The 21,754-nt window shown below is 41.2% G+C and overlaps 1 protein-coding gene across 2 annotated transcripts in view; it reads right to left on the bottom strand.

Annotated features, from left to right (window-relative positions):
* PPFIBP1 (PPFIA binding protein 1) overlaps nucleotides 1-21,754 on the bottom strand; it is a 126,630-nt gene that overhangs the window by 32,868 nt on the left and 72,008 nt on the right. For both annotated transcript variants that reach the window (XM_053407567.1, XM_053407565.1), the window contains exons 2-8: nucleotides 21,057-21,140; nucleotides 17,575-17,780; nucleotides 12,193-12,279; nucleotides 5,617-5,730; nucleotides 4,483-4,614; nucleotides 2,435-2,527; nucleotides 1,520-1,612 (exon numbers count right to left, since the gene is read on the bottom strand). In XM_053407567.1, coding sequence (XP_053263542.1) covers nucleotides 1,520-1,612; nucleotides 2,435-2,527; nucleotides 4,483-4,614; nucleotides 5,617-5,730; nucleotides 12,193-12,279; nucleotides 17,575-17,780; nucleotides 21,057-21,120 — 789 coding nt within the window. In that variant the 5' untranslated portion in view covers nucleotides 21,121-21,140. The remainder of the gene's footprint in view (nucleotides 1-1,519; nucleotides 1,613-2,434; nucleotides 2,528-4,482; nucleotides 4,615-5,616; nucleotides 5,731-12,192; nucleotides 12,280-17,574; nucleotides 17,781-21,056; nucleotides 21,141-21,754) is intronic.

Genomic DNA, 21,754 nt, shown 5'->3' with positions numbered 1-21,754 from the left:
AAAACTAGCTTTGTGTTTTAAAAGGCAGTCCTAAACTGAAGTTAATCATTTAAGTTAGAGATGGTCTTCAGATTAAAATTCATTTTAGAAATCTATAATAATAATAATAATAATAATAATAATAATAATAATAATAATAATAATAATTTATACCCCTCCCCTCTGGCTGGTTTTCCCCAGCCACTCTGGGTAGCTTCCAACAGAATATTATTATTATTATTATTAATAAAAAGTGATAAAACATCAAACATTAAAAACTTCCCTTAAAAACTTCCATCCGCCTTCAGATGTCTTCTAAAAGTCAGATAGTTGTTTATTTCCTTGACATCTGGTGGGAGGGCGTTCCACAGGGCCCTCATCAAACCTTTTACAGTCTTTACAACAAACAATTTCTCCCTGCGTCACAAAATGCATGGGCAGCCTGCCTCCCAATCATAGCAATCCCATCTCCAATTTAAATGTTTAATAATGTCTTCATTTGAATTTGAAAAGTGACACTAAAAGGATTTTATTCACCTTTTAGACATGCAGGAAACACTTTCGCCAAGTGTTGCATTAAGCAGTCCTTGGCATGTATACCTCTGAAATGAGAGCCACTTACTCCCAGGTAAGCGTGCACTGGATTTCAGCCTTAATGCGGTAAACCAAAAAACAACTCGAGGCATGCTCATAGCATAAAATCTAATTTAACAGTGCAGTGAAATAATGCATGTATGATATTTTGGGTAGATGGAAGAGGGAAGAATACATATGAAACTGCCATGTACTATGGAAAGATATGGAGATTTATTGTAAGAACAAACCCCATGTATTGCTCAGGCCATAAATAGTTTTATCCACACACACAACTGGCAATTGTAACATAGGAAGCAGCCTTATATTGGGTCAGACCAGTTCTGCTGACACTGGCTGGCAGCCGCTCTCTGGGGTTTCAAGCGAAAGACTTTTGCAGCCCTACTTGGAGGCACCAGAGATGGAACTGTGGGCCTCCTACCAACAAAGCATATACTTTACCACTGAGCTAAGACCATTCTCCTTCCCATCAAGTGCTGAACAGGAAACTCCACACGTGTGCGTGTGTATATGGCTGTGGGTGAGTGTATTCATATCCATATCTACAATACTGTCTTATATTAGTATTATACCACTTTCACCCAGTACTGCTTCCCAAAAACACCCTGGGAGCAGGGGAGTAGAGGCAATTCCAAGGGTTCTCTGAGAAGACAGAAGTGCTAAACCTCTTTAAGTCTTTAGTGTAGACATGCCCACTATCAATGAATGATCTACTCAACACATTCATGTTATTGAAGCCGTGGTTAAAAATTCATCCTGGGCACTGCCCTCATTACAGACCCAAATGAAAACTGTTTTTAAAAAAGCAAATGTGCAGGGAAAACAGTTATCTTTTGAAGAGCACACACAAACTCCAACAAGGCGGAAACACAAAATGGAACAGGGGGTCACAAAACGCTGTGGTAAAGAAATGAGTTGAAAACCAGGCCCAACCAATCTACCACACCTTTAACATTTGGCATTTTTGTTCCATCCGCTGCTTTTCATACTGCATCTGGCCCACTTTGATTTTCATGCTAGAAAGTTTGGCCATTAAAGACTGGTAATAGAGACAGAGGAGTGAAAGAGAAGTAAAGACAGAAAAGAAACAAGGCTAAAAACGATCCCCCGTGAAACACATTTAAGTCCAAATAAACCAGAGTGGATTTCATGAAACTTTCTTCCAGTTTGTCAAAGGATTCTTGCATAAGCTGTGCAATGGGTTCTCTATGAGATAAATACAGCAGGATCACCCTTGGGACTGCGGGCGTGGCTCAAAAATACACTACAACCATGCCTGTTGGGGCTGCCATGGTGCTACTTCCTATCTGGATGCGCCAGCTCATACCAACATCACCTGTATGTGATCCCAGATGCAGAAGTGACTTGCTGCATGAGGGGGAACAGCTACACCAGCTTCCTGGCAGTGGGCTGCTGTTGCTATCCAGAAGGGGCAAAGTAGCAGGAAGGTCCACATGGCGAAAATGCAATTCAGAAGCGCCTGAGTTGGCTCTGCTGGTTCATCTGCACTACTCCAGCCTTCCTGCCACCTCACCTCACCTCACCTGACCTTGACTGCTCTCCCTGCCAGCAAGAAACAGCAGTCCCTCTTCCAGGACGACACCACAGCGACTCCACCCTGCCTGACAAGCAGATTCTGCCTGGATTTACAACCCTGCACACCTCTAAGGCTACAGTTTGTGGACTGCCACATCAGTGAACCATCCCTTTACAAAATGCCTACAAATATCAAAGTATAATAAAGTATGATGAAGTATTGGTGCCCCCGTGATTCTTCTTTCAAAAGCAGACAACCCTCTTATGTAAGTTCGGGTTTTGAAAACAGGCTTTCAACCTCTCACACACAGCTCACATTACTTACTTTGGTAGATTTAAGCTTTTTCTCATACTGAAGTCTCTCGCTGTCCATTTCTCCTACTTTTAGCCGCAATTCATTAATTTCTTGCATCAAGCCCTATTTAAAAAGTATAAGGCGGGAAAAGTAATTGTTATTTTAAACTGAAAATTCATGGGAGAGTAAAGCAAAACAGTTGGAATCCTCTTTCTAACTGTTCTTACTGGCACTGAAAGAGATCAAAGTTGAATGAGACAGAAATGTTCAAGCAGGCCAATTTTAGTGAATACACACACACGTGTGACCATGTGTGCACACCCTGTGGCACGTAGACACACACACACACACCTCAGCCTACTCAAGAGCCTTGTTTTCCAAATGTAGTAAGTTACTACGTTAAAAAAAGATAAAGGTAAAGGACCCCTGGATGGTTAAGTCCAGTCAAAGGAGACTATGGGGTGCGGCACTCATCTCGCTTCAGGCCAAGGGAGCCGGCATTTGTCCACAGAAAGTTTTCTGGTTCATGCGGCCAGCATGACTATACCTCTTCTGCAGCATTTGCTTGCCTGGGATAGCTCAGTCATGAGACTCTTAATCTTGGGTTTGAGCCCCACATTGGGCAAAAGACTGCTGCATTGCAGGGGGTTTGACTAAATGACCCTTCCAACTTTACACTTCTATGAATCTATGAACCTAAACCTCATTATTTCAGAGACCTGTGGGTGTGGGAGTGTGGGAACTCCTGGCAGACAGAAATTATTCACAGAAGTACTTAATTTATGAAGTTCATGGACACCTAATGTGCCAACGGCCATAACTTTATATAACTTTGAATCTAAAAGACAAATTCGGTTAGGAGAGGTCTATGGCTGCAATTGGCTATGCTGACTAACTATCCAGAGGGATACCAATTTCCAGGAGGAGGGAGAAACATTCTTCATGCCCTCCCTAGAAGCATCTGGTTAGCCGCTGTAAAAAGCAGGCCTGCTAGAGCAGACCTAGGATTCGTGCACTTGCAGCTTTCTGTTTCCCATAGTGAGCAACCAGATACTTCTAGAGAGCAGAGAAGGGCATGAAAAAATCCTCTATCTTGTAATGGATAAAAGTACTTTTGGAAGAGAATCTGAACAATCTTGTCAATTACAAGATACATGAATTCCTTTGTAGAAGCTTCCAAGCAAACTGCTGTTGTACCTTTTACTATTTCTGATTATTCCAATTTCTTTTCTTGATATTTATTTACTACACTCTGTTATTCTAGACCGCATCCAACATAAGAGGGACTGCAAGACAAATTCCAGTACTTTAACTTAAATGACTGATCAGGCTGAATCCTGGCCCCAAATACTTCAACTGAACCTCCGGTTTTTGTGATTTGCATGGGATCAGCAGCTCACAATGCGGAACTGGACGGAACTGGTGGACAACAATTGCTCTGGCAGGTCACAAGTTGTGCATGTATTTTTGTGATGGCCGATGCCAGTGGTCTTCAACCAGTGTGCCATGGCACGCTGGGGTGCCCTGAATGTTGATCAGGGGTACCATTGGCAACACCGGCTCTCTTTTCTCCCTCCCTCCTCTGATGCCACCTCACATCTCTGCCTCCCAAAGGTTTACATAGCTGTTTATTGCAGCAGCCCTGGCTATAAGCTCCGCAGGCGAAGGGTGCCTCTGGGAGGCCCCTCTATTTGGGAGGAGGGCAGCTCAGAGACCAGGGACAGCAGCAGCATCTGCCTGGAGGACTCCCAGGAGAGGGGAGGGGCAAGGAGGCTGAGGAAACACTCCACAAGGGAGGGTGTTTGAAAAAGGGTGAGAGGCTTCCAGGCAGGCAAGGGGTGACCTAACTGGGCTCCTGAGTCCCACAGGGTGACGCAGAGAAAATGTGGTTAGTTAAGGGAGCTGTGGACTCAAAAAGGTTGAGAACCTCTGGTCTAAGCAAATCCTAAATGACTAGTTTAATTTTTAACAGTAAAAAGGACATAAAAATATCACTCCTCCACCACAAATATCAAAACAAACTTTTGTTTGAAGAACTACAAGATACAAAAGTTTCAGCCATGAGTAATCTACCTTACCTCAGTGTCTCTGTATCTGTCTTCATAATCAAGTCGATCCTTTTCCACAGCTGTCAGCTTGAGCTTCAAGTTGGAAACTTCTGCCATAAGGTCCAGCTTTTGAGTTTCGAGGGATGTTCTGCTTAAGAGCTCCTGATAAAAAGAGTTGATTCATTTGAGAGCTATTCGTTGGATTTTCATATCACCATAAACGTAGCCCTCCAAGTTCAAAACAAGGAAAAACTTATGGCAACAGCACACTCCTAAGTATATCTACTTAGAAGTCAGTCCTACTGAATTTAATGGGCTTACTGTCAGTTGTGTGGCATTAGGACTGCAGACCAAGCAAACCAAAATAGCTTCCTGAAAGGAAATTTAGTCAGTGACAACTATTCCTATGATGAGATAAGGAGTTTTCAGTTTACTGGCCAGTAAGCAAATGGGACATTGCTCCTATGCTAATCCTATGGGGATTTCAGCAGGTGCAACTTGTTAACCGTGGGTGTTGATGGATTTATTGCATTTTAACACATTTATTTTATTGATAATATTTAGAATTTTGAAGGGCAGTAGTGTTTTAAATAGACAAATAAATAAAATCATAGCCTGCAGGAATAAAATGTACACTGGTAAAAATCCTTCTTCAGAACTTCTAAAGACCCAACATCCCACTTTGCATCTAGTCACAATGCAGGTCTAATGTGTGAGTGAATGCAGAGCCAGTGTGGAGTAGTGGTTAAGAATGGTGGACTCATAATCTGGTGAACCGGGTTCGATTCCCTGCTCCTCCACATGAAGCTGCTGGGTGACCTTGGGCCAGTCACACTTCTCTGAAGTCTCTCAGCCCCACTCACCTCACAGAGTGTTTGTTGTGGGGGAGGAAGGGAAAGGAGATTGTTAGCCGCTTTGAGACTCCTTCGGGTAGTGATAAAGCGGGATATCAAACCCAAACTCCAAACACTTGCCATTTTATTCAAACTGGTTCACAATTTGAATAGTTTTAGGGCAGGAAATCCCCATTTTCACTTCCTTTTACATTTTAAATAGACCCATTAACAAAAGCAACATAATAATTAATACTAAAATAGCTGTAAAAAAGCAACAAAGACTGATAGAAAAACCAACTTTTTAAAAAAATACTATTTCCCTCAATACCTGCTGCAGCATTTCTTCTGTGGCATTCAGCTTCTCTCTGTGTTCGTCTAGGCAGAGCTCCAGATCTCTTATCTTTTCTCCTTGAGCATCTACCTGGTCAGTAAGGACACTCACCTGCACAAAAACAGGATACACAGATCTATCACTGCACCTCATTTCTAGGTAGGACATTTCCATCTGGAGTTACATAACTAACAAACAAACAAAAAGATGATGATGGGTATGTTTTATATTATCCAAACAACCACCAACTACGATCAGGTCAGATCTACAAACCACTATCGATGAGACAAATCTATAGGAATGGCAAAGGACAATCAGAGCACGTCAGGACTAAACTTTCCATCCACATACATAACCAGTTCCCTTAGGAGACATAATTTTCCTACAGACTTGAGTTAACTTGTTCTGATAAACTTAAGTCTAATATAGGAGTTCTTTTAACTTTTTACTTTCCTCTATGAGAACCGCCTATTTATTCTTGTTCTGTGCTTTCTGTTGTTTAAAGGTAAAGGGACCCCTGACCATTAGGTCCAGTCGTGGACGACTCTGGGGTTGTGGCGCTTTACATCTCGCTTTACTCATATTGCGTACAGATTCCGGGTCATGTGGCCACCATGACTAAGCTGCTTCTGGTGAACCAGAGCAGTGCACGGAAGCGCTGTTTACCTTCCCGCCAGAGCGGTACCTGTTTATCTACTTGCACTTTGACGTGCTTTTGAACCGCTAGATTGGCAGGAGCAGGGACCGAGCAACGGGAGCTCACCCCATCGCAGGGATTCAAACCGCCGACCTTCTGATGGGCAAGTCCTAGGCACAGTGCCACCTGCATCCCTCCTTCTGTTGTTTAGCCAGTAGCTAATCTGCAAAAATAACCTATCCTTGTTTGCATTACTGCAAAGTTTATTTAGGAGGTTTTGGTGAGGAATGTTGTCAAAGGCTACGTGGAAGCCCAAATACGCAACATTTGATGGACTATCTCTTTTCAGATGCTTGTTGAGACTCTCAAATATAAACGAGGGGGGACTTCATTTTGCAGAAGCTATGCTGATTCTTCCTCAGCAAGGCTTTTTCTTATATGTAGTTAATATTTTTATCTTGAATAGTCCTTTCCACCAACAGTAATTTCCCCTAATAAAGCAGGTTTCATTTACTAAAGACAGAACAGGGGCACAAAAGTTACCACAGCAATTCTTACCATATAACTAAGAACAACTATATTCACCCTTCCAGCAAATATCTCCGTGAGGGTTAAGGGGGAGACAATACTTAATTTACAAATAAATATACCCTCCCACTGGAGGCTCCACTAAGAATACAGTTTGTAAACATTAAATGAACATGGGAACAGCAAGCACAGTCATACTGACACATGGAAAATGTGTCATGATGAACTGCATCATCCTCATCCTCATCCTTATTTCACTTTATCTTGCCCAGAGAAAGCCAAAGCAGCTTACAAAGAAACAGACAGACAGACAGACAAAAGCCCTATACAGATACATTCAAACAAGAGGGAAAAGAAATACAGTTGTACCTTGGTTTTCTAGCAGCTTATTTCACTAACATTTTGGCTCCCAAACACTGCAAAACCAGAAGTGATTTTGCGAACTGTTTTTGGAAGCCAAACATCTGACGGGGCTTCCTGCAGCCAATCAGAAGCTATGCTTTGGTTTCCGAACATTTTGGAAGTGGAATGGATTCCATTCGACTTCCAAGGTACGACTGTACATTAAAAACATCACACTCACTTTTAAAAGGCTACAGTTAGAGGCCAAAGGCCTGTTTGTAGAGGAAAGTTTTTTTTTTTTTTTATAAAATTTTTTATTGGTTTTTCCACATATAATATAAAACAATACAAAAGACAAACACAAACAAACAAACATATAAACATGTATAATTTCATAGATTTTTTCATGTACCCAATTTCAGCGACTTCCCCATGCCCCCCTTTTCTGCATCTCTATTTTAAACTTTTTTTCCAGCAACCCCTGATCCAAATTATAATTACTTCCTTTCTTTAACCTCTTTCTTTCCTCTTATCCTCATTTAACGCTGCAAATCTGTTATGCTTTACCCATGACATTTTAACACTCAGTAATTTTGCAAATATTTTTAAGATAAAGTTTAAATTTCTTCCAATCTTCTTCCGCCGTCTCTTTCCCTTGGTCGCGGATTCTGCTCGTCATCTCTGCTAGTCCCATGTAGTCGATCACTTTCGTCTGCCACTCTTCCAGTGTGGGTAGTTCTTGTGTCTTCCAATACTTTGCTAGTAAAACTCTCGCTGCTGTTGTAGCATACATAAAAAACATCCTATCTTTCTTTGACACCAATTGGCCTACCATGCCCAGGAGAAAAGCCTCTGGTTTTTTGTGAAAGGTACACTTAAGCACCTTCTTAATTTCATTATAAATCATTTCCCAGAAGGCCTTAATCCTTGGGCACGTCCACCAAAGGTGATAGAAAGTACCTTCAGTTTCATTGCATTTCCAACATTTATTATTGGGCAAATGATAAATTTTTGCGAACTTGACTGGGGTCATGTACCACCTATAAATCATTTTCATAATATTCTCTCTTAAGGCATTACATGCCGTAAATTTTATACCGGTGGTCCATAACTGTTCCCAGTCAGCAAACATAATGTCATGACCAATGTCCTGTGCCCATTTAATCATAGCTGATTTAACCATCTCATCCTGTGTATTCCATTTCAGCAGTAAGTTGTACATTCTAGACAAATTCTTCGTATTGGGTTCTAACAATTCTGTTTCTAGCTTTGACTTCTCCACCTGGAAGCCTATTTTCCTGTCCTGTTTAAAAACTTCATTTATCTGGTAATAATGTAGCCAATCTCTTACTTTAAACTTCAGTTTCTCATAACTCTGTAATTTCACATTTCCACCTTCATGTTCTACAATTTCCCAATATTTTGGCCATTTAGATTCCATATTAAGTTTTTTAACTTCCTTAGCCTCCATTGGTGACAGCCACCTAGGGGTTTTATTTTCCAACAGATCTTTATAACGAATCCAAACATTATATAATGCTTTCCTAACAATATGATTTTTGAAACTTTTGTGGATTTTTACCTTGTCATACCAGATATATCCATGCCAACCAAATCTATTATTGAACCCTTCTAAGTCCAAAATGTCTGTGTTCTCAAGAAGTAGCCAATCTTTCAACCAGCAAAAAGCTGCTGCTTCGTAGTAAAGTTTTAGGTCCGGCAGGGCAAACCCCCCTCTTTCTTTTGCGTCAGTTAATATCTTAAATTTTATTCTGGGCTTTTTGCCCTGCCAGACAGATTTCGATATATCTTTCTGCCACTTCTTGAAACAGTCCATTCTGTCCACAATCTGCAGTGTTTGAAACAAAAACAACATTCTTGGCAAAACATTCATCTTAATAACAGCAATTCGGCCTAACAAGGAAAGTCTCAAATTTGACCATATTTCCAAATCTTTCTTAATTTCTGTCCAGCATTTCTCATAATTGTCTTTAAATAGATTCACATTCTTAGTTGTTAAGTTAACCCCTAGATATTTCACCTTATTTGCTACCATTAATCCAGTTTCACTCTGAAACTTCTCTCTTTCCTCCACTGTTAGATTCTTTCCCAATACCTTTGTTTTTTGTTTATTTAACTTAAAGCCTGCCACTCGACCAAAAGCTTGTATTATCTCCAAAACTTTTTTTGTACTAGTGTCTGGCTCTTGCAAAGTTAAGACTAGGTCATCTGCGAACGCTTTCAACTTGTATTGTTTAGCTCCGACCTGAATCCCTTTAACCAGCTGGTCACCTCTAATCATATTTAGTAAAACCTCCAGAACAGTTATAAAAAGTAGTGGGGATATTGGGCACCCCTGTCGTGTCCCTTTTTCAATAGCAATTTGTTCAGTAACCACGTTATTTACAATTAGTTTTGCTTTTTGTTCAGAATAAATTGCACCTATACCATTCTCAAAACCTTGGCCCACCCCCATTCCTTTGAGATTCTTTTTCATAAAACTCCAAGAGATATTGTCAAAGGCTTTCTCAGCGTCCACAAATATTAATACTGCCTTAGTGTTAATGTTATTCTCAAGTAGTTCCATAATGTCTATTATATTCCTCACATTGTCAGATAAGTGTCTTCCTGGGAGAAAGCCAGCCTGGTCTTTATGAATCTCACCCACCAAAACCCTCTTCAGTCTTTTTGCCAAAATGTCTGCAAAAATTTTATAATCCACGTTAAGCAATGATATAGGGCGGTAGTTCTTAATCTGATTCTTTTCCTTCTCAGATTTTGGTATAAGTGTAATATAAGCTTCTTTCCACGATTCAGGTGCCTTCTTCCCCTCTAAGATTTCATTGCAGACTTCCTTAAACGGTTGAATCAGCCAGTCTTTCAAAGCTTTGTAGTATCTGGAAGTCAGGCCATCTGGTCCTGGAGATTTTCCCAATTTCATGTTTTGAATGGCTCCCTCTATTTCTTGCTCAGTTATTTTCTGGTTCAAAATCATTCTACTTTGATCAGATATTTTTTGTAGTCCGTACTTTTTAAGAAAATCTTCCATCTCTTTTTCCTCCACCGGCCCTTGTGCATAAAGTTTCCTGAAATAACTCTGAAAACAGTTTCTAATCTCATTTGGCCTAAAAATGTTCTTTCCTTCAACCTCTAAGCTTGTAACCATATTCAGTTTTTGTCTTTTCTTCAATTGCCAAGCCAGCAGTTTTCCACATTTATCTGCCGATTCAAATGTCTTCTGTCTCATTAACTTTATTTTCCATTCTATCTCCTGATTCATCAGTTCCATATATTGTCTCTGGTAATACTTTATTTCTCTTAAGATTTCATGAGACTTTGGCTTTGATCTCAGTTTCTTTTCACCTTCTTTTATTTTTTCCAAAATTTTGTTTTTCTTTTCATTCTGCCTCTTCTTTTTCAGGGTATTCTGCTGTATCAGAAATCCTCTCATAACCGCTTTACTTGCGTCCCAAATTGTTCTTTTTTCCACCTCTGTTTTCAGATTTATCTCAAAGTAGTCCTTAATAGATTTCTGGGCCTTTCTGTACACCTCTTCATCTCTAAATAGGGAGTCATTCATCCTCCATCTGAAGGAGCCAGCTGTTGTTGTGTTCATTTCCATCTTTACGGCATTATGGTCGGAGCAAGTTTTTGGGCAGATTTCCACTTTCTTTATCTTAGGTGCCATTCCACTAGTTACCCAAATTTGATCGATTCTGGTCCAGGTCAATTTTGCTTCAGAGAAGAAAGTTCCCTCTCTCTCCAGAGGGTTTCTTGTTCTCCAAATGTCAATCAAGTCCATGTTATCTGTCATTTCAAAAAAAGTCTTAGGTAGCCTCCCATCCTTGGAAACCACCTGTCTTAGTGCTTTGTCCATATTTGTAGAGACCACTCCATTCATGTCTCCCATCATAATTATATTGTAATCCATATAGTCCATTAATGTCTCATGTAGTTTCTTAAAGAACTCTGACTTCCCTTCATTCGGAGCATAAATCCCAATTATCAATAATTTTTCTCCTTGGACTTGTATTTCTATTGCCAAATATCTTCCTTGTTCATCTTTAAACATCAACTTAGGGGCCAATTTTTCCTTAGCATAAATCACCACTCCTCTTTTTTTCACCTTATCTGATGAAATGAATTCCTGTCCCAGTCTTTTATTAACAAGTAATTTTCTATGTGTTCTAGTCACGTGGGTTTCTTGCAAACAAATCAAATCCAATTGTTCCTTTTTTAAAATATGGAAAACCTCACGTCTTTTTCTGGGAAGGTTCAAACCGTTACAATTCCAGCTTAAAAATTGTAGAGCCATGTTGTTGCTTACTTTGTTGCTCCTCCGACTGCCCCCTGTGTAGAGGAAAGTTTTTGCCAGGTGCCTAAAGATAAGTAATGAAGGCATCAGACAAGCTTCCCTGGAGTGGCTCCACAAGAAAAGGAGCCACCACAGAAAAGACCTGTTTCTGTGTTGTCACTCTCTTGACCTCTCGTGGACGAGGCACACGATGAAGGCCCTCAGATGATTATATGAGGAGCGGTGATCCTTTAGGTATTGTGGTTTAAAGCTTTTTAGCTCAAAACCAGCACTTTGAACTGGGCCTGGAAACTAACTGGCAACCAGTGCAGTTGGGCCAGGATCACCGTTATATGCTCAAGCTGTCTTGCCTGTGAGCAACCTGGCCACCAATTTCTGTACCAGCTGAAGTTTCTGAACCATCTTCAGAGGCAGCCCTATGTATAACATGTTGCAGTGATCTAACCTAGAGATTATCGAAGCATAAACAACAGAAGGGAAGCTCTCCTTGGCAAACCAGGGTGCAGCTGAGCCACCAGCCAAAGCTGATGGCAGCTGAGAAATGTGGGATTTTTTCCTCAAGGAAAATTCCCTTTCTTCTTCCTTTCAAGAACATTTTCTCTATGCCTTGATCCCTGCACATCTGATACAATTTTAAGGAGGGGAGGATATAAACTTGACTGTGAACCCACAGTCAAGAGTGATCAAATGGACATCAAATGCTCTATTCTTCATAGAAACAAAGAAGGAACAAACTTGGAAAAGAACTTACTTGAAGTACAAGAGATTCCTTGTCATTTTCCAAACGTGCAAGCCGCTCTTGATACACGTCTCCATTTGTGGATATATGTCCGTTGGTCTGGAAAACAAAGGACACATTGGTCTGCTGAAGCCTGTTCCATCAGAACGACTCAAATTATAGAACCAAGTAAAATTCCAGATGAGTGCAACAAATGCTTCAGGATGCAGCACCAATGCTACACACACACACACACACACACACACACACACTGCATTATCCTATGTGGAGAAGAAGCACCCTAAGGCTGATAATGCCATACCCACAAACATTTCAATAATCTAAAAAGCAACAGGGTGATTATGTCATGCCCCTAAATCAAAAACTAAGAGGAAGCTAAATGCTGGATGACACATTTTAAAAAAACAAAAAACAAAGCATAGGCCAATGCTATCACATGCTTCTCAACAAACTAGAAATAATTAATGTGAGAATAGAATTTTTGTATGTTACCTATTCAAATTTATTCTTCCATTGAGCTAAAGATAAGAATACACGATTCTCCCCCTTCCCCAGTTTTATTTCCATCTATCCAGAGTGTGTGAATTGAGATTTGTAGTTGAGCAGGTTCCAAACCGGGTCTCCCTAGTCTGGTGAAGAAACATTGCCAAAATTCACAATTAGTTGGGTTGGTACCTGAATCTGTCCAGCTCGTAATGAGTTACTAGGAGATGGGAGTCTTGATTCATGGAAGACCGATAAAAGATACTGTACTGCAAAGGTTACATCCCCATCTTATGCACAGGTTTGGATCAGTTGGAACCCTTGCCTGAGAAGAGTGTTATGAAGATAGTCTGCTCACACAAGAGCAGGATCCTACATATGATTCTGAAAATCAGAAATTTCAGCCTGAATCTTAAGAAATTTAACCATTTGTGGTTAAATAATACATTTTCCTTGTTGAACGGGAATGGAATTTTATTCACTGTGAGGCACATTTTTATATGTACAAGCAACATCTAAGTGCAAGTGAGGTCATTTCCTAGTCTTTGAGATGCTGAAATATAATGAGCGAGACTGAGGAGGCCTGAAGCAATAAATATATAATTCAGCACCAGAAGGTTGGAGGGGATCTTGAAAATGAGAAGTGAGAAACTCGCCTCCTATGACCCAAATTCATTTCTTGCACATTCAGCATTTCCAAAAATGGCTGCAAGGCAAAGAAATGCAGCTGAGCAGCAAGACAAAATAAAATAATAATAATAATAATAATAATAATAATAATAATAATAATAATAATTTAAAAACTTCTGAAGCAAATCAAATTGATACGAACACACAAAGGCTGCCCGAAGGCATGACAGGGGGGAAATATTGTTAAATCGATAATCATCATACTGTGTTTTTTGCTCTGCAGCTCAGTGCTCTACATCTCTTGTTGAAAACGTGTGAGGTTCAATCTAGGTATTTTATTGCTAAACCACACTTAAATTCACACTAAATTGGATTAAAAGCAAAGTTAAGTCCAGGCTGAACTGCCCCTACAAGCCTGCTAAACTCCTCAAATTTTATTTCTCCCATTTTTACAATAAAGGACACCTGTGAAAGAAAAAATTAACCAGTGTGTGATCTCTCCTCTCCCATGGGCCCTTCCTTTTAAATGGTTTATGTGTATCAACCATGGTATATCAATGCACTCTACATAATTGAATGCATGTTTGCATCCTATAAGCTTCACATCCTATAAGTTTGAGGAGATTCTGAGCTGCGGTTGCACAGACACCTGTCTTCCAGCAGATGGCATCTTAAGGCTAATAAAAAGCAAATCTATTAAGTATTTGCAAGATTCCACTTTGAAAAAGCATCCTTCATGTTTATTGCCACTCAGGATTTGTTCCACATTTGCAAGGAATCCATATTTCAGTGTAGCAGAACCCAGAACTCCCTGTCCACTGGCATCAGGCAGGCACCTTGGCTCTGCTGTTTTTGGTGCCTGCAATAATTTTGGAACTGAACTAAAGCCGAGGCTGGGAAAGGAAGACGATTCTCAATAACAAGTTGTCCTTACCAAGGGGAAGAGGAGGCTGACATGCTCTGCAAAGGACTTGGTTTGCCCTCAGAGGAGCATGAGCTGAGACCTCATGATGAGGTCTCACAAATTGTGCAGCAAGCTGCCTTAGTCCGGGGGGGGGGGCGGGATCCGAGCAGCAACAGCAGCATATTATATTTGGGTGCTTCCAGACTCTTGTTATTTTCAAGTGGGATTCAATCACATGCTAGAAAATTCAGGGCTACAGGAGATGGGTCATGCGCAACAAACTCACTTCCCCCAAAGACTGCATTTTGCCATGAGGAAAGTGATGGGGAAATGGCAGTGGAAAGTTTTGGATAACGCTGCAAACCAGTCGGGATGAATGCTCAATAAAAGGTCGTCTGGGGAAATGCCCTTTATTAGGGCCAAACAGAAGAGTCACAAAGTAGGGAGCAAGCTTTTTTTGCAATCTCCGGAAGTTGTCTTCAGTCTGGATGTTAAATAACTTGAAAAGCAAAGGGAAGGAAGAGTAAAATACCTTACTTGGCCTGCCCAAATGCCCAAGTCTGTTGTTTGTGATAGTCTTAAAGTGGAATGGAGGAGGGAGGAGGAGTTTTGCCTGCTGCAACAATCTCCAGTCCCCGCAACGCATACTGGGGCAGAGAAACAATGGCGACTTCCCTTTCAAACTAGAATGTGGTGTATATAACATTTATGGACGGTGCATTTTTTAAGTGCTTCAGAGAATTTCCACACTCTGTCATCGAGGGGTTGGGGAGGAATATCTCTATTCACTAGGTAACACACACCACTCACTTTTGGCTTTTATTGACTTTAAATGATGCAACGTAACTTCTAACCTAGCTTATTTCTCATAAATATTGGAACATCAAACCAGCCCTTCTACAAAACAAAACAAAAAAAACCCACTGTTTTTATTGATCCTAGTTGCATCAGTTTATTGCTCAATCATTAAATGACCACCACTATGTTCAAATAGGCACCAAATAATTAACTACCTTTCATAATTGTGCTAAATGCTTAAACTGCCTAATCATATATACCGTATTTTTCTGTGTCGAAGACGCCCCCATGTATAAGACGCCCCCTATTTTGGGGGACTCCAAATTAAGAAAACACCCCTCAGCACTACCTATGTATAAGACGAGCCCCAATTTTAAACCCTTTTTTTAAAGGGAAAAAAAAACCTCATCTTATACATGGAAAAATACGATATTTTTGTCGTTGAATTACATTCACATTGTTTCTTTGCCCTCATTTAACACTAACTACGTCACTAGTACTGGGAATGGTCTCACTGTATCTTGCACACTATTGCTCCATTATGAAACGAACAGGCTCCTCTTCTCAACAAATTTATTCTCCAGCTGCTCTTCTTCTTCAGTTAACTTAATATAAGCTATTTCCCAGATTCTTTTTAAACAAGCTACTATTGTAGGAGGTTCTAGCTTTTTTCCATTTTTGGCAAATGGCCATTCAAGTATCTGTTGGCAGATTCACTGCCATTTCTAGATCTTGGGATACCAGTCTTTTAAGATAGCCAAATAATGCAATTAAAGGACCTTCTGGTAGTTAATATCCAATTTTGTTATTATTATTATTATATCCAATGACTTTTTTATTATTTCTGTCAAGACTGCATTCCAGTATTCTACCATTTTTGGACCTGTCCGAAGAATATGTTGTGCATGGATTGCCAATGTGTTGCTCGTAGGCACACTTGCACCCTGTGGCTTTCCCTGGTACCCACAGGGTTCCATCGATCCCCCTGCCCTTCTTCCATACACTGAAAAAAGCCTCCTTTTTTTACACGGAAAAGATGCCGTTCCCCCATCAAGTTATCACATGAGTAACTTACGCTGTGAGTTATTCACCATATTTTACAAAGACCAACCTCTTCCAGAAGAAGATCCTCCCAACCCAAAATGTCAAGTTTCTTACAAATTAAATCCCACAAACATTCAGTACAGCACTGCTATGTAAAAACACTGTCATGCTCAACGTGAGCTGGGATCTTAAGGTACAATATAAAATTTAGAGTAATAAGAACAGCCACAAGGCAGATTGAATCAATTGAACCAAGACTGGCGCATGAATTCTTAAAAATATCCAACAGTTTTACCAGGAGTCTGGGCTTTGCTAGGGTTGCCATATTCCAAAGAGCAATAAGAGGGCACATTTGTAGGTGGGCCAGGAAAGAGGGGGGAGGAAGAAAAACAGTAGGAATAGTTTCTGTGCAGGTGTATTGAAATATTTAAATGACATATTGAAAATGAAAATGACATACCCTCTAGCATTTTGAGAGAGAAATTCAAGGCACCTCCCCATCCCGTATCTCCATCGCTCACCCCCTCCTGCCCTGCCCTCAGTGGCAAAGCTTCATGCTCTGGCACCGGGGGGGGGGGGGCGGAGAGCAGGCGGGGGGGTGGCGCACGTCCTGGGGGCGGGGCACCCAGCATGAGTGGGGGGGGCAGCCGCGATGGAACCCTGCCGGGATTGCGCTGCAGGACGCTCCCCACGCACTCCTCTTCCTCCGCCAGTGCCTCCCCTCTCTTACCTTCCATTTTACTTTGTTTAGCGAGCAGCCATTACACACATAAAAACAACAACAATCATACTGCTAATAATCGTGGTTTACATTTCTACTCTATTTCTACCCCCTTTATTACACAAATTTGTAAAGCCTTGTCAAGAAATCTGGATGTTCTAACGGATATATGCCTCTCTACAAGAGACTCGGCCTCCTGCTCACGAGACGCTGTGTCTCCAGACGGAGGCGCTGCCAGGCCCAGCGCGGCCCCCGAAAGGCCATGGCAGGCCTGGCAGCCACTGGAACCACCACAAAGCCTGGAGCAGCCCTGGGAGGCTGCATGAGGCCTCACCACTGCAAGTCCTAGAGCAGCCCTGGTAATAATGGTAGAGAAAATAAAAAGCCGGACGTTCTGCAAAATATTAAAAATCAGCCTGGATGGTGATTTTACCTTTGCAAAAGAGGACAAGTCTGGGAAAATCTGGACATTAGGCAACCCTAGCTTCACACCTTCAAATCAGAAAAATTGGGGAAAAGCATGCGGCATTATTTTTCAAAACAGGGATGAAGACAAAATTAAGTACATATAATGTATTCTGTATCATTGTGAAAGGAACACAGAAAGGAAGCAACCTGACGAAACAGCCTAAGGGAATCAAGCAAAAATGCAGCGTGGCAACGTGGGGCTTTGATATGCATTTAGCAGCACTGCAGTATTTGACAATCATTAAGCAGTGCACATTAAGATCAAACACAGAAGCAGTGCACATATATACCCACATTGTATGTCTACATACATTGTATTTGCCAATAACCCATGCAAATGCCTTACCATTTGGCTCTGCAACCATTCCATCAAAATCTCTGCTGTCGAATCTGGGACTTGACACCGCAATCCTTCTTTTTCATCCGCTTCCATCATCTCCAGTAAGCCACGCAAATCCTCCACGAGATGCAGCGCTCGCAGGCTCCCCATGAATGGAGAAGTCGGGGACTGGCAGTCAAATATGCCATTCGAATATTCCAGAGCCTTGGAACCTAGACAGCACAAATATTTAAACACTTGACTACAGCACATGTGCATGTGTGGGGCAGAGGAGAGGGAAACAGAGTCAAAATAATGAAAGAGCTGCCACAAAAATGGAGGTTAAAAATCAACCCAAATTGGCGAGCATATTGCCTGATAAAAGGTGTGACCAATGTTGTAGTGACATGAAGAAAATATTCAGCTGTTTATTTATGTATTTCTGAACTACGTTTCTTCCAAGGTCTTAAGCAAGAATATAGGTTATCCCATTTTTTCCCTCTTCACCCTTTATGAGCAGGGTTGAGGGAATGTAACTCGCTCAAAAGTTACCTTGAGCACTTCAAGGCTTCGTCGGGATTCAAACCCAGGTTTTTCAGGTATCTCTGCTGCAATACATGAGTTCTGTGTCCTGTGTACTACCGTTGATTTATACAAGCTTGCAGTTTTGAATAATTGCACATTAAACCCTACAAACCAGATTATGTGGGTGACTAATTTACAGTATACAAATGAATTATGACAGTTAGTTTACTGCATAGTGGTGTAGACGGGTCTGCCTAAACCTGAAGTCACCTTGTAAAGTGTTATGAAAATTGCTCTTATGCTATATATCCAATCCAGGCCTCTGGTCTTGCTGCTTGCAGGGCAGCCTTTGCAACATATATGGTTTAATTAATGCCTCAATAGCAGCCATTAACTGAGCTTTAACACTACAGTCACACAGAAGGCATCAGCTGTGACCTCAACAATTCTGAAGAACAGAATTTTTGAGGCATCACAGTATGTTGTGTGGATGCAAGGGAATCCTTTAACTATTAGTGCTAGGGGAGAGAAGACAATGGGAAGCTGTGAACTGTGCTTTAGGCAGCAAAGGCTACAGCTTTTGCAAGGAGAGACGTTTGAGCATCTGTGCTCCGAAGTCGGATGCCCAGGAAGCAAGATAAGAGAGCAAGCCCAGGTGACGACACATGCAACCATTTCTGCGTGAAGGCCGGCTTTCAATTGCCACAGGCCTCTTTGCAGCAAGCTGTTTGTGTGGACCAGAGACCTCCAAAAGCACAGGCCTCTGCACTCATTTTTTGGTGCCAGCTGAAAACCCATCTCTTCCCTCCAGCCAGGATTAACACAGTAAAACGGGTTAAGAATTTCAAATTTGAAATGAATTTACTCTTTAATTGACTGGTTTTGCCTAGTTTTTCATTTGAATGTGCCCTAATCCATAATTGCTTACAATGAAAGGGAAGATATAAATCTTACAAATAGAGTATTTATCTTTCTATCATATTTATATCCTGCCCTAAGTAACTCTCATGGGGCATCTGTTCGGAAAGTGAGGCTGAAAGATATAATGAAGATCCAAGGTCACACAATGACTTCCATGACTGAGTGGGAATCTGGACCAAGGTCTCTTCTGTCCAAGTTCAGGCCATCTACTTCACTAGCATATATGCATGCCAATAACTAAGAGGTAATTCAGCTAAAGGAGGTGTTGAACTTCTTTTGAAAGTTCACTGAGCTGTCTTTCGACGATCCTCTGCTCTGGCTCCTCACCATATTAACCCGTGTATAAAATGACCCCCAATTTATCACTAAATTTTTATAAAGGAAAATGGTTGTCTTATACATGGCAAAATACGGTATTTAGAGGAAGAGCACAGGTTGTTCTTTCTCATTTTGTGGATTTTATTTATTGCAACATCGCATAAGGTGCTGTATTATGCAAGGTGCATCCACCTTGCTGGTTCAGGCCTCGGTCCAACGGGGTCCAGAAAAACAAGAGCCAGGGGCCTCTGGGAAGCTCACAAGGAGTGCATGATAGCAACATACCTTCCCTGTTCTCTCTCACATCTGCAGTTCAGGAGTAATAATAATAAATAATAATAATCTGCTCCTGAACACAGAAGCTCTGTTTTACTATCAAGGCTGATAGGATTAGACAAATTCACAGGAGCTAAGCCTTTCCCCCCAAAATAAATAAATAAATACAGTTATTTTTCCATGTATAAGACTATGTTTTTTTCCTTAATAAATAATCTCAAAAATTAGGAGGCGCCCTATACTCTGGGCCATCTCCCCCATTTTCTTAAATCTGAGTCCCCCAAAATAGGGGGCATCTTATACATGGGTGCGTCTTATAGATGGAAAAATACAGTGATAAAGCCACATACGTTTGAGTATTGATATAAGTTAATATTTTTCAAGTACTTCACTGACAAAATGTGGTCCTTTTCCTACAAAATAGTGTTGATAATTTGGATATTTTATTCGTATTCCTTTAATTGCCTTATCAAGGTCAGTCTGGAGGCAATAACCTTTAAGGAAACGCAAATGCAATTGTAAGTAGAAATATGCTATATTCACATCTGTTGGACACATGTATTTATGATGCAAATCCTTAGAAAATCTATATGACTGAAATGAGATGGATGGGAGGAAATAATATGCTATTATCCATTTCAGAAAGTATTTTGCAAGGGAAATAACATCACTAATCTGGAAACTCGGCACCTTCATGTCTTCTGCACCCACTCAGAATACTTTTCTAGTTTAAACAGCTGTTTGCACAGCTTGGCTTGGCATGAAATCAAACCAAAATGCTAGTGTGCCTGGCCGGAAGATCCCTTCCCCTGGGGATATATTTCAGAACTGAGTGAGAGAGACAGTGCAGTTGAGACCTAGTTCTCACAAATAGCTGATGAGGTGATCCAACTGTTATTGGGCTGTGCTACTTTAGATGGGGGGGGGGAATGTGGACCATCGATGGGAACATGCCCAAAACCCTAGTACATAAAGGTAATGCAGGCCTACCCTTCTTATATGCTGATTTGTTATGAGTAGGTAATGTTTATCTCCATGAAAAAGCTGTTCAACAGTGCAATTCCCCCACCTGCCACCTCTGCCATAGTCCAGGCACAATTTTACCACTTCATCCCCTTTTCTGTGCTAACATAATCCAGGTTGCTCCTCGTGGCCCTTCTCCCTTTGATAACCTCCAACACGCACAACACTTTAACCTATACTTGGGGGGGGGGTATCCTCCCTCAAATGAACAGTAGGAGCCACATCACCTCACAGCTTTGAAAAGCAGATGGTGAGGGCGAAGCAGAGAGCTGCTTCAAGCAAGTTAATGGTTTGGTTTGAATGAATTTGCAAAGAGAAGTTTCGGTTTGATTCTCCGAAGAGAGAAATTCACCATGCTCAGTGGCTTCCTACTCCAGAACACATCCCCTCCAGGAGCAAAAGGGCAATCAAGCAGATTAAAAGAAAACATTGGGTTAATGTTCTACCTGCAATAATGCCATCCATCTGTTCCAAAGCGGCAGCCAGCATCTCACTTGCATCACTCATCATTTTCTGGATTCTGCAAATACCTGAAGTAATGAAGCGACAATGTTAAACATGTTTTTCAACCCTTCAGAAGCCACAACTAAATTAAGCAATCTGCAAACGATCATAGAATCAGAGTTGGAAGGGGCCCCAAGGGTCATCTAGTCCAACTCCTTACTTCACTTCAGCATTTGCAGAACAGGATTTTGTTCCCAACAATGTCCACAGGTGCACGTCCCCCAAGCCTGCTTTAGGCAAGGCTGGGTTGCTTGGGAACCTTGCGTTTGTGTGGGGAGGGAGATTGCATTCCTGCAGAATGCCTAGTTCCAACAGCATGCACAGTTATAGCCTGTCTGGTTTGGAGAACATCTGTTCCCTTCTAAAGCTGGCAGATGAAAAGTTAGCTCACAGGAGAACTGAGGTCTTAACAAACCCTCAAAAACCACATATTTTGCAGTTGTGTCCTGCTAGCTACAATGGGATTTATAAAGAGAACAACAAGGTTTATAGCTTCAGCTCATAACCAGCTGCAAAAATTGCAAGAAAAATGTTGTAAAACTGAACCAGCACACACAAGTTGCGATTCAGGCAGCACACCAGGGGCATGTGGTGGGCCACCAAGTGCTGCCTCCCTGGGACTGCAAAATCAGAGAAACTG

The sequence above is a fragment of the Podarcis raffonei genome, chromosome 10 (assembly GCF_027172205.1).
Source record: "Podarcis raffonei isolate rPodRaf1 chromosome 10, rPodRaf1.pri, whole genome shotgun sequence".
Taxonomy (NCBI): domain Eukaryota; kingdom Metazoa; phylum Chordata; class Lepidosauria; order Squamata; family Lacertidae; genus Podarcis; species Podarcis raffonei.
This window is presented reverse-complemented; position numbering and strand designations above follow the sequence as displayed.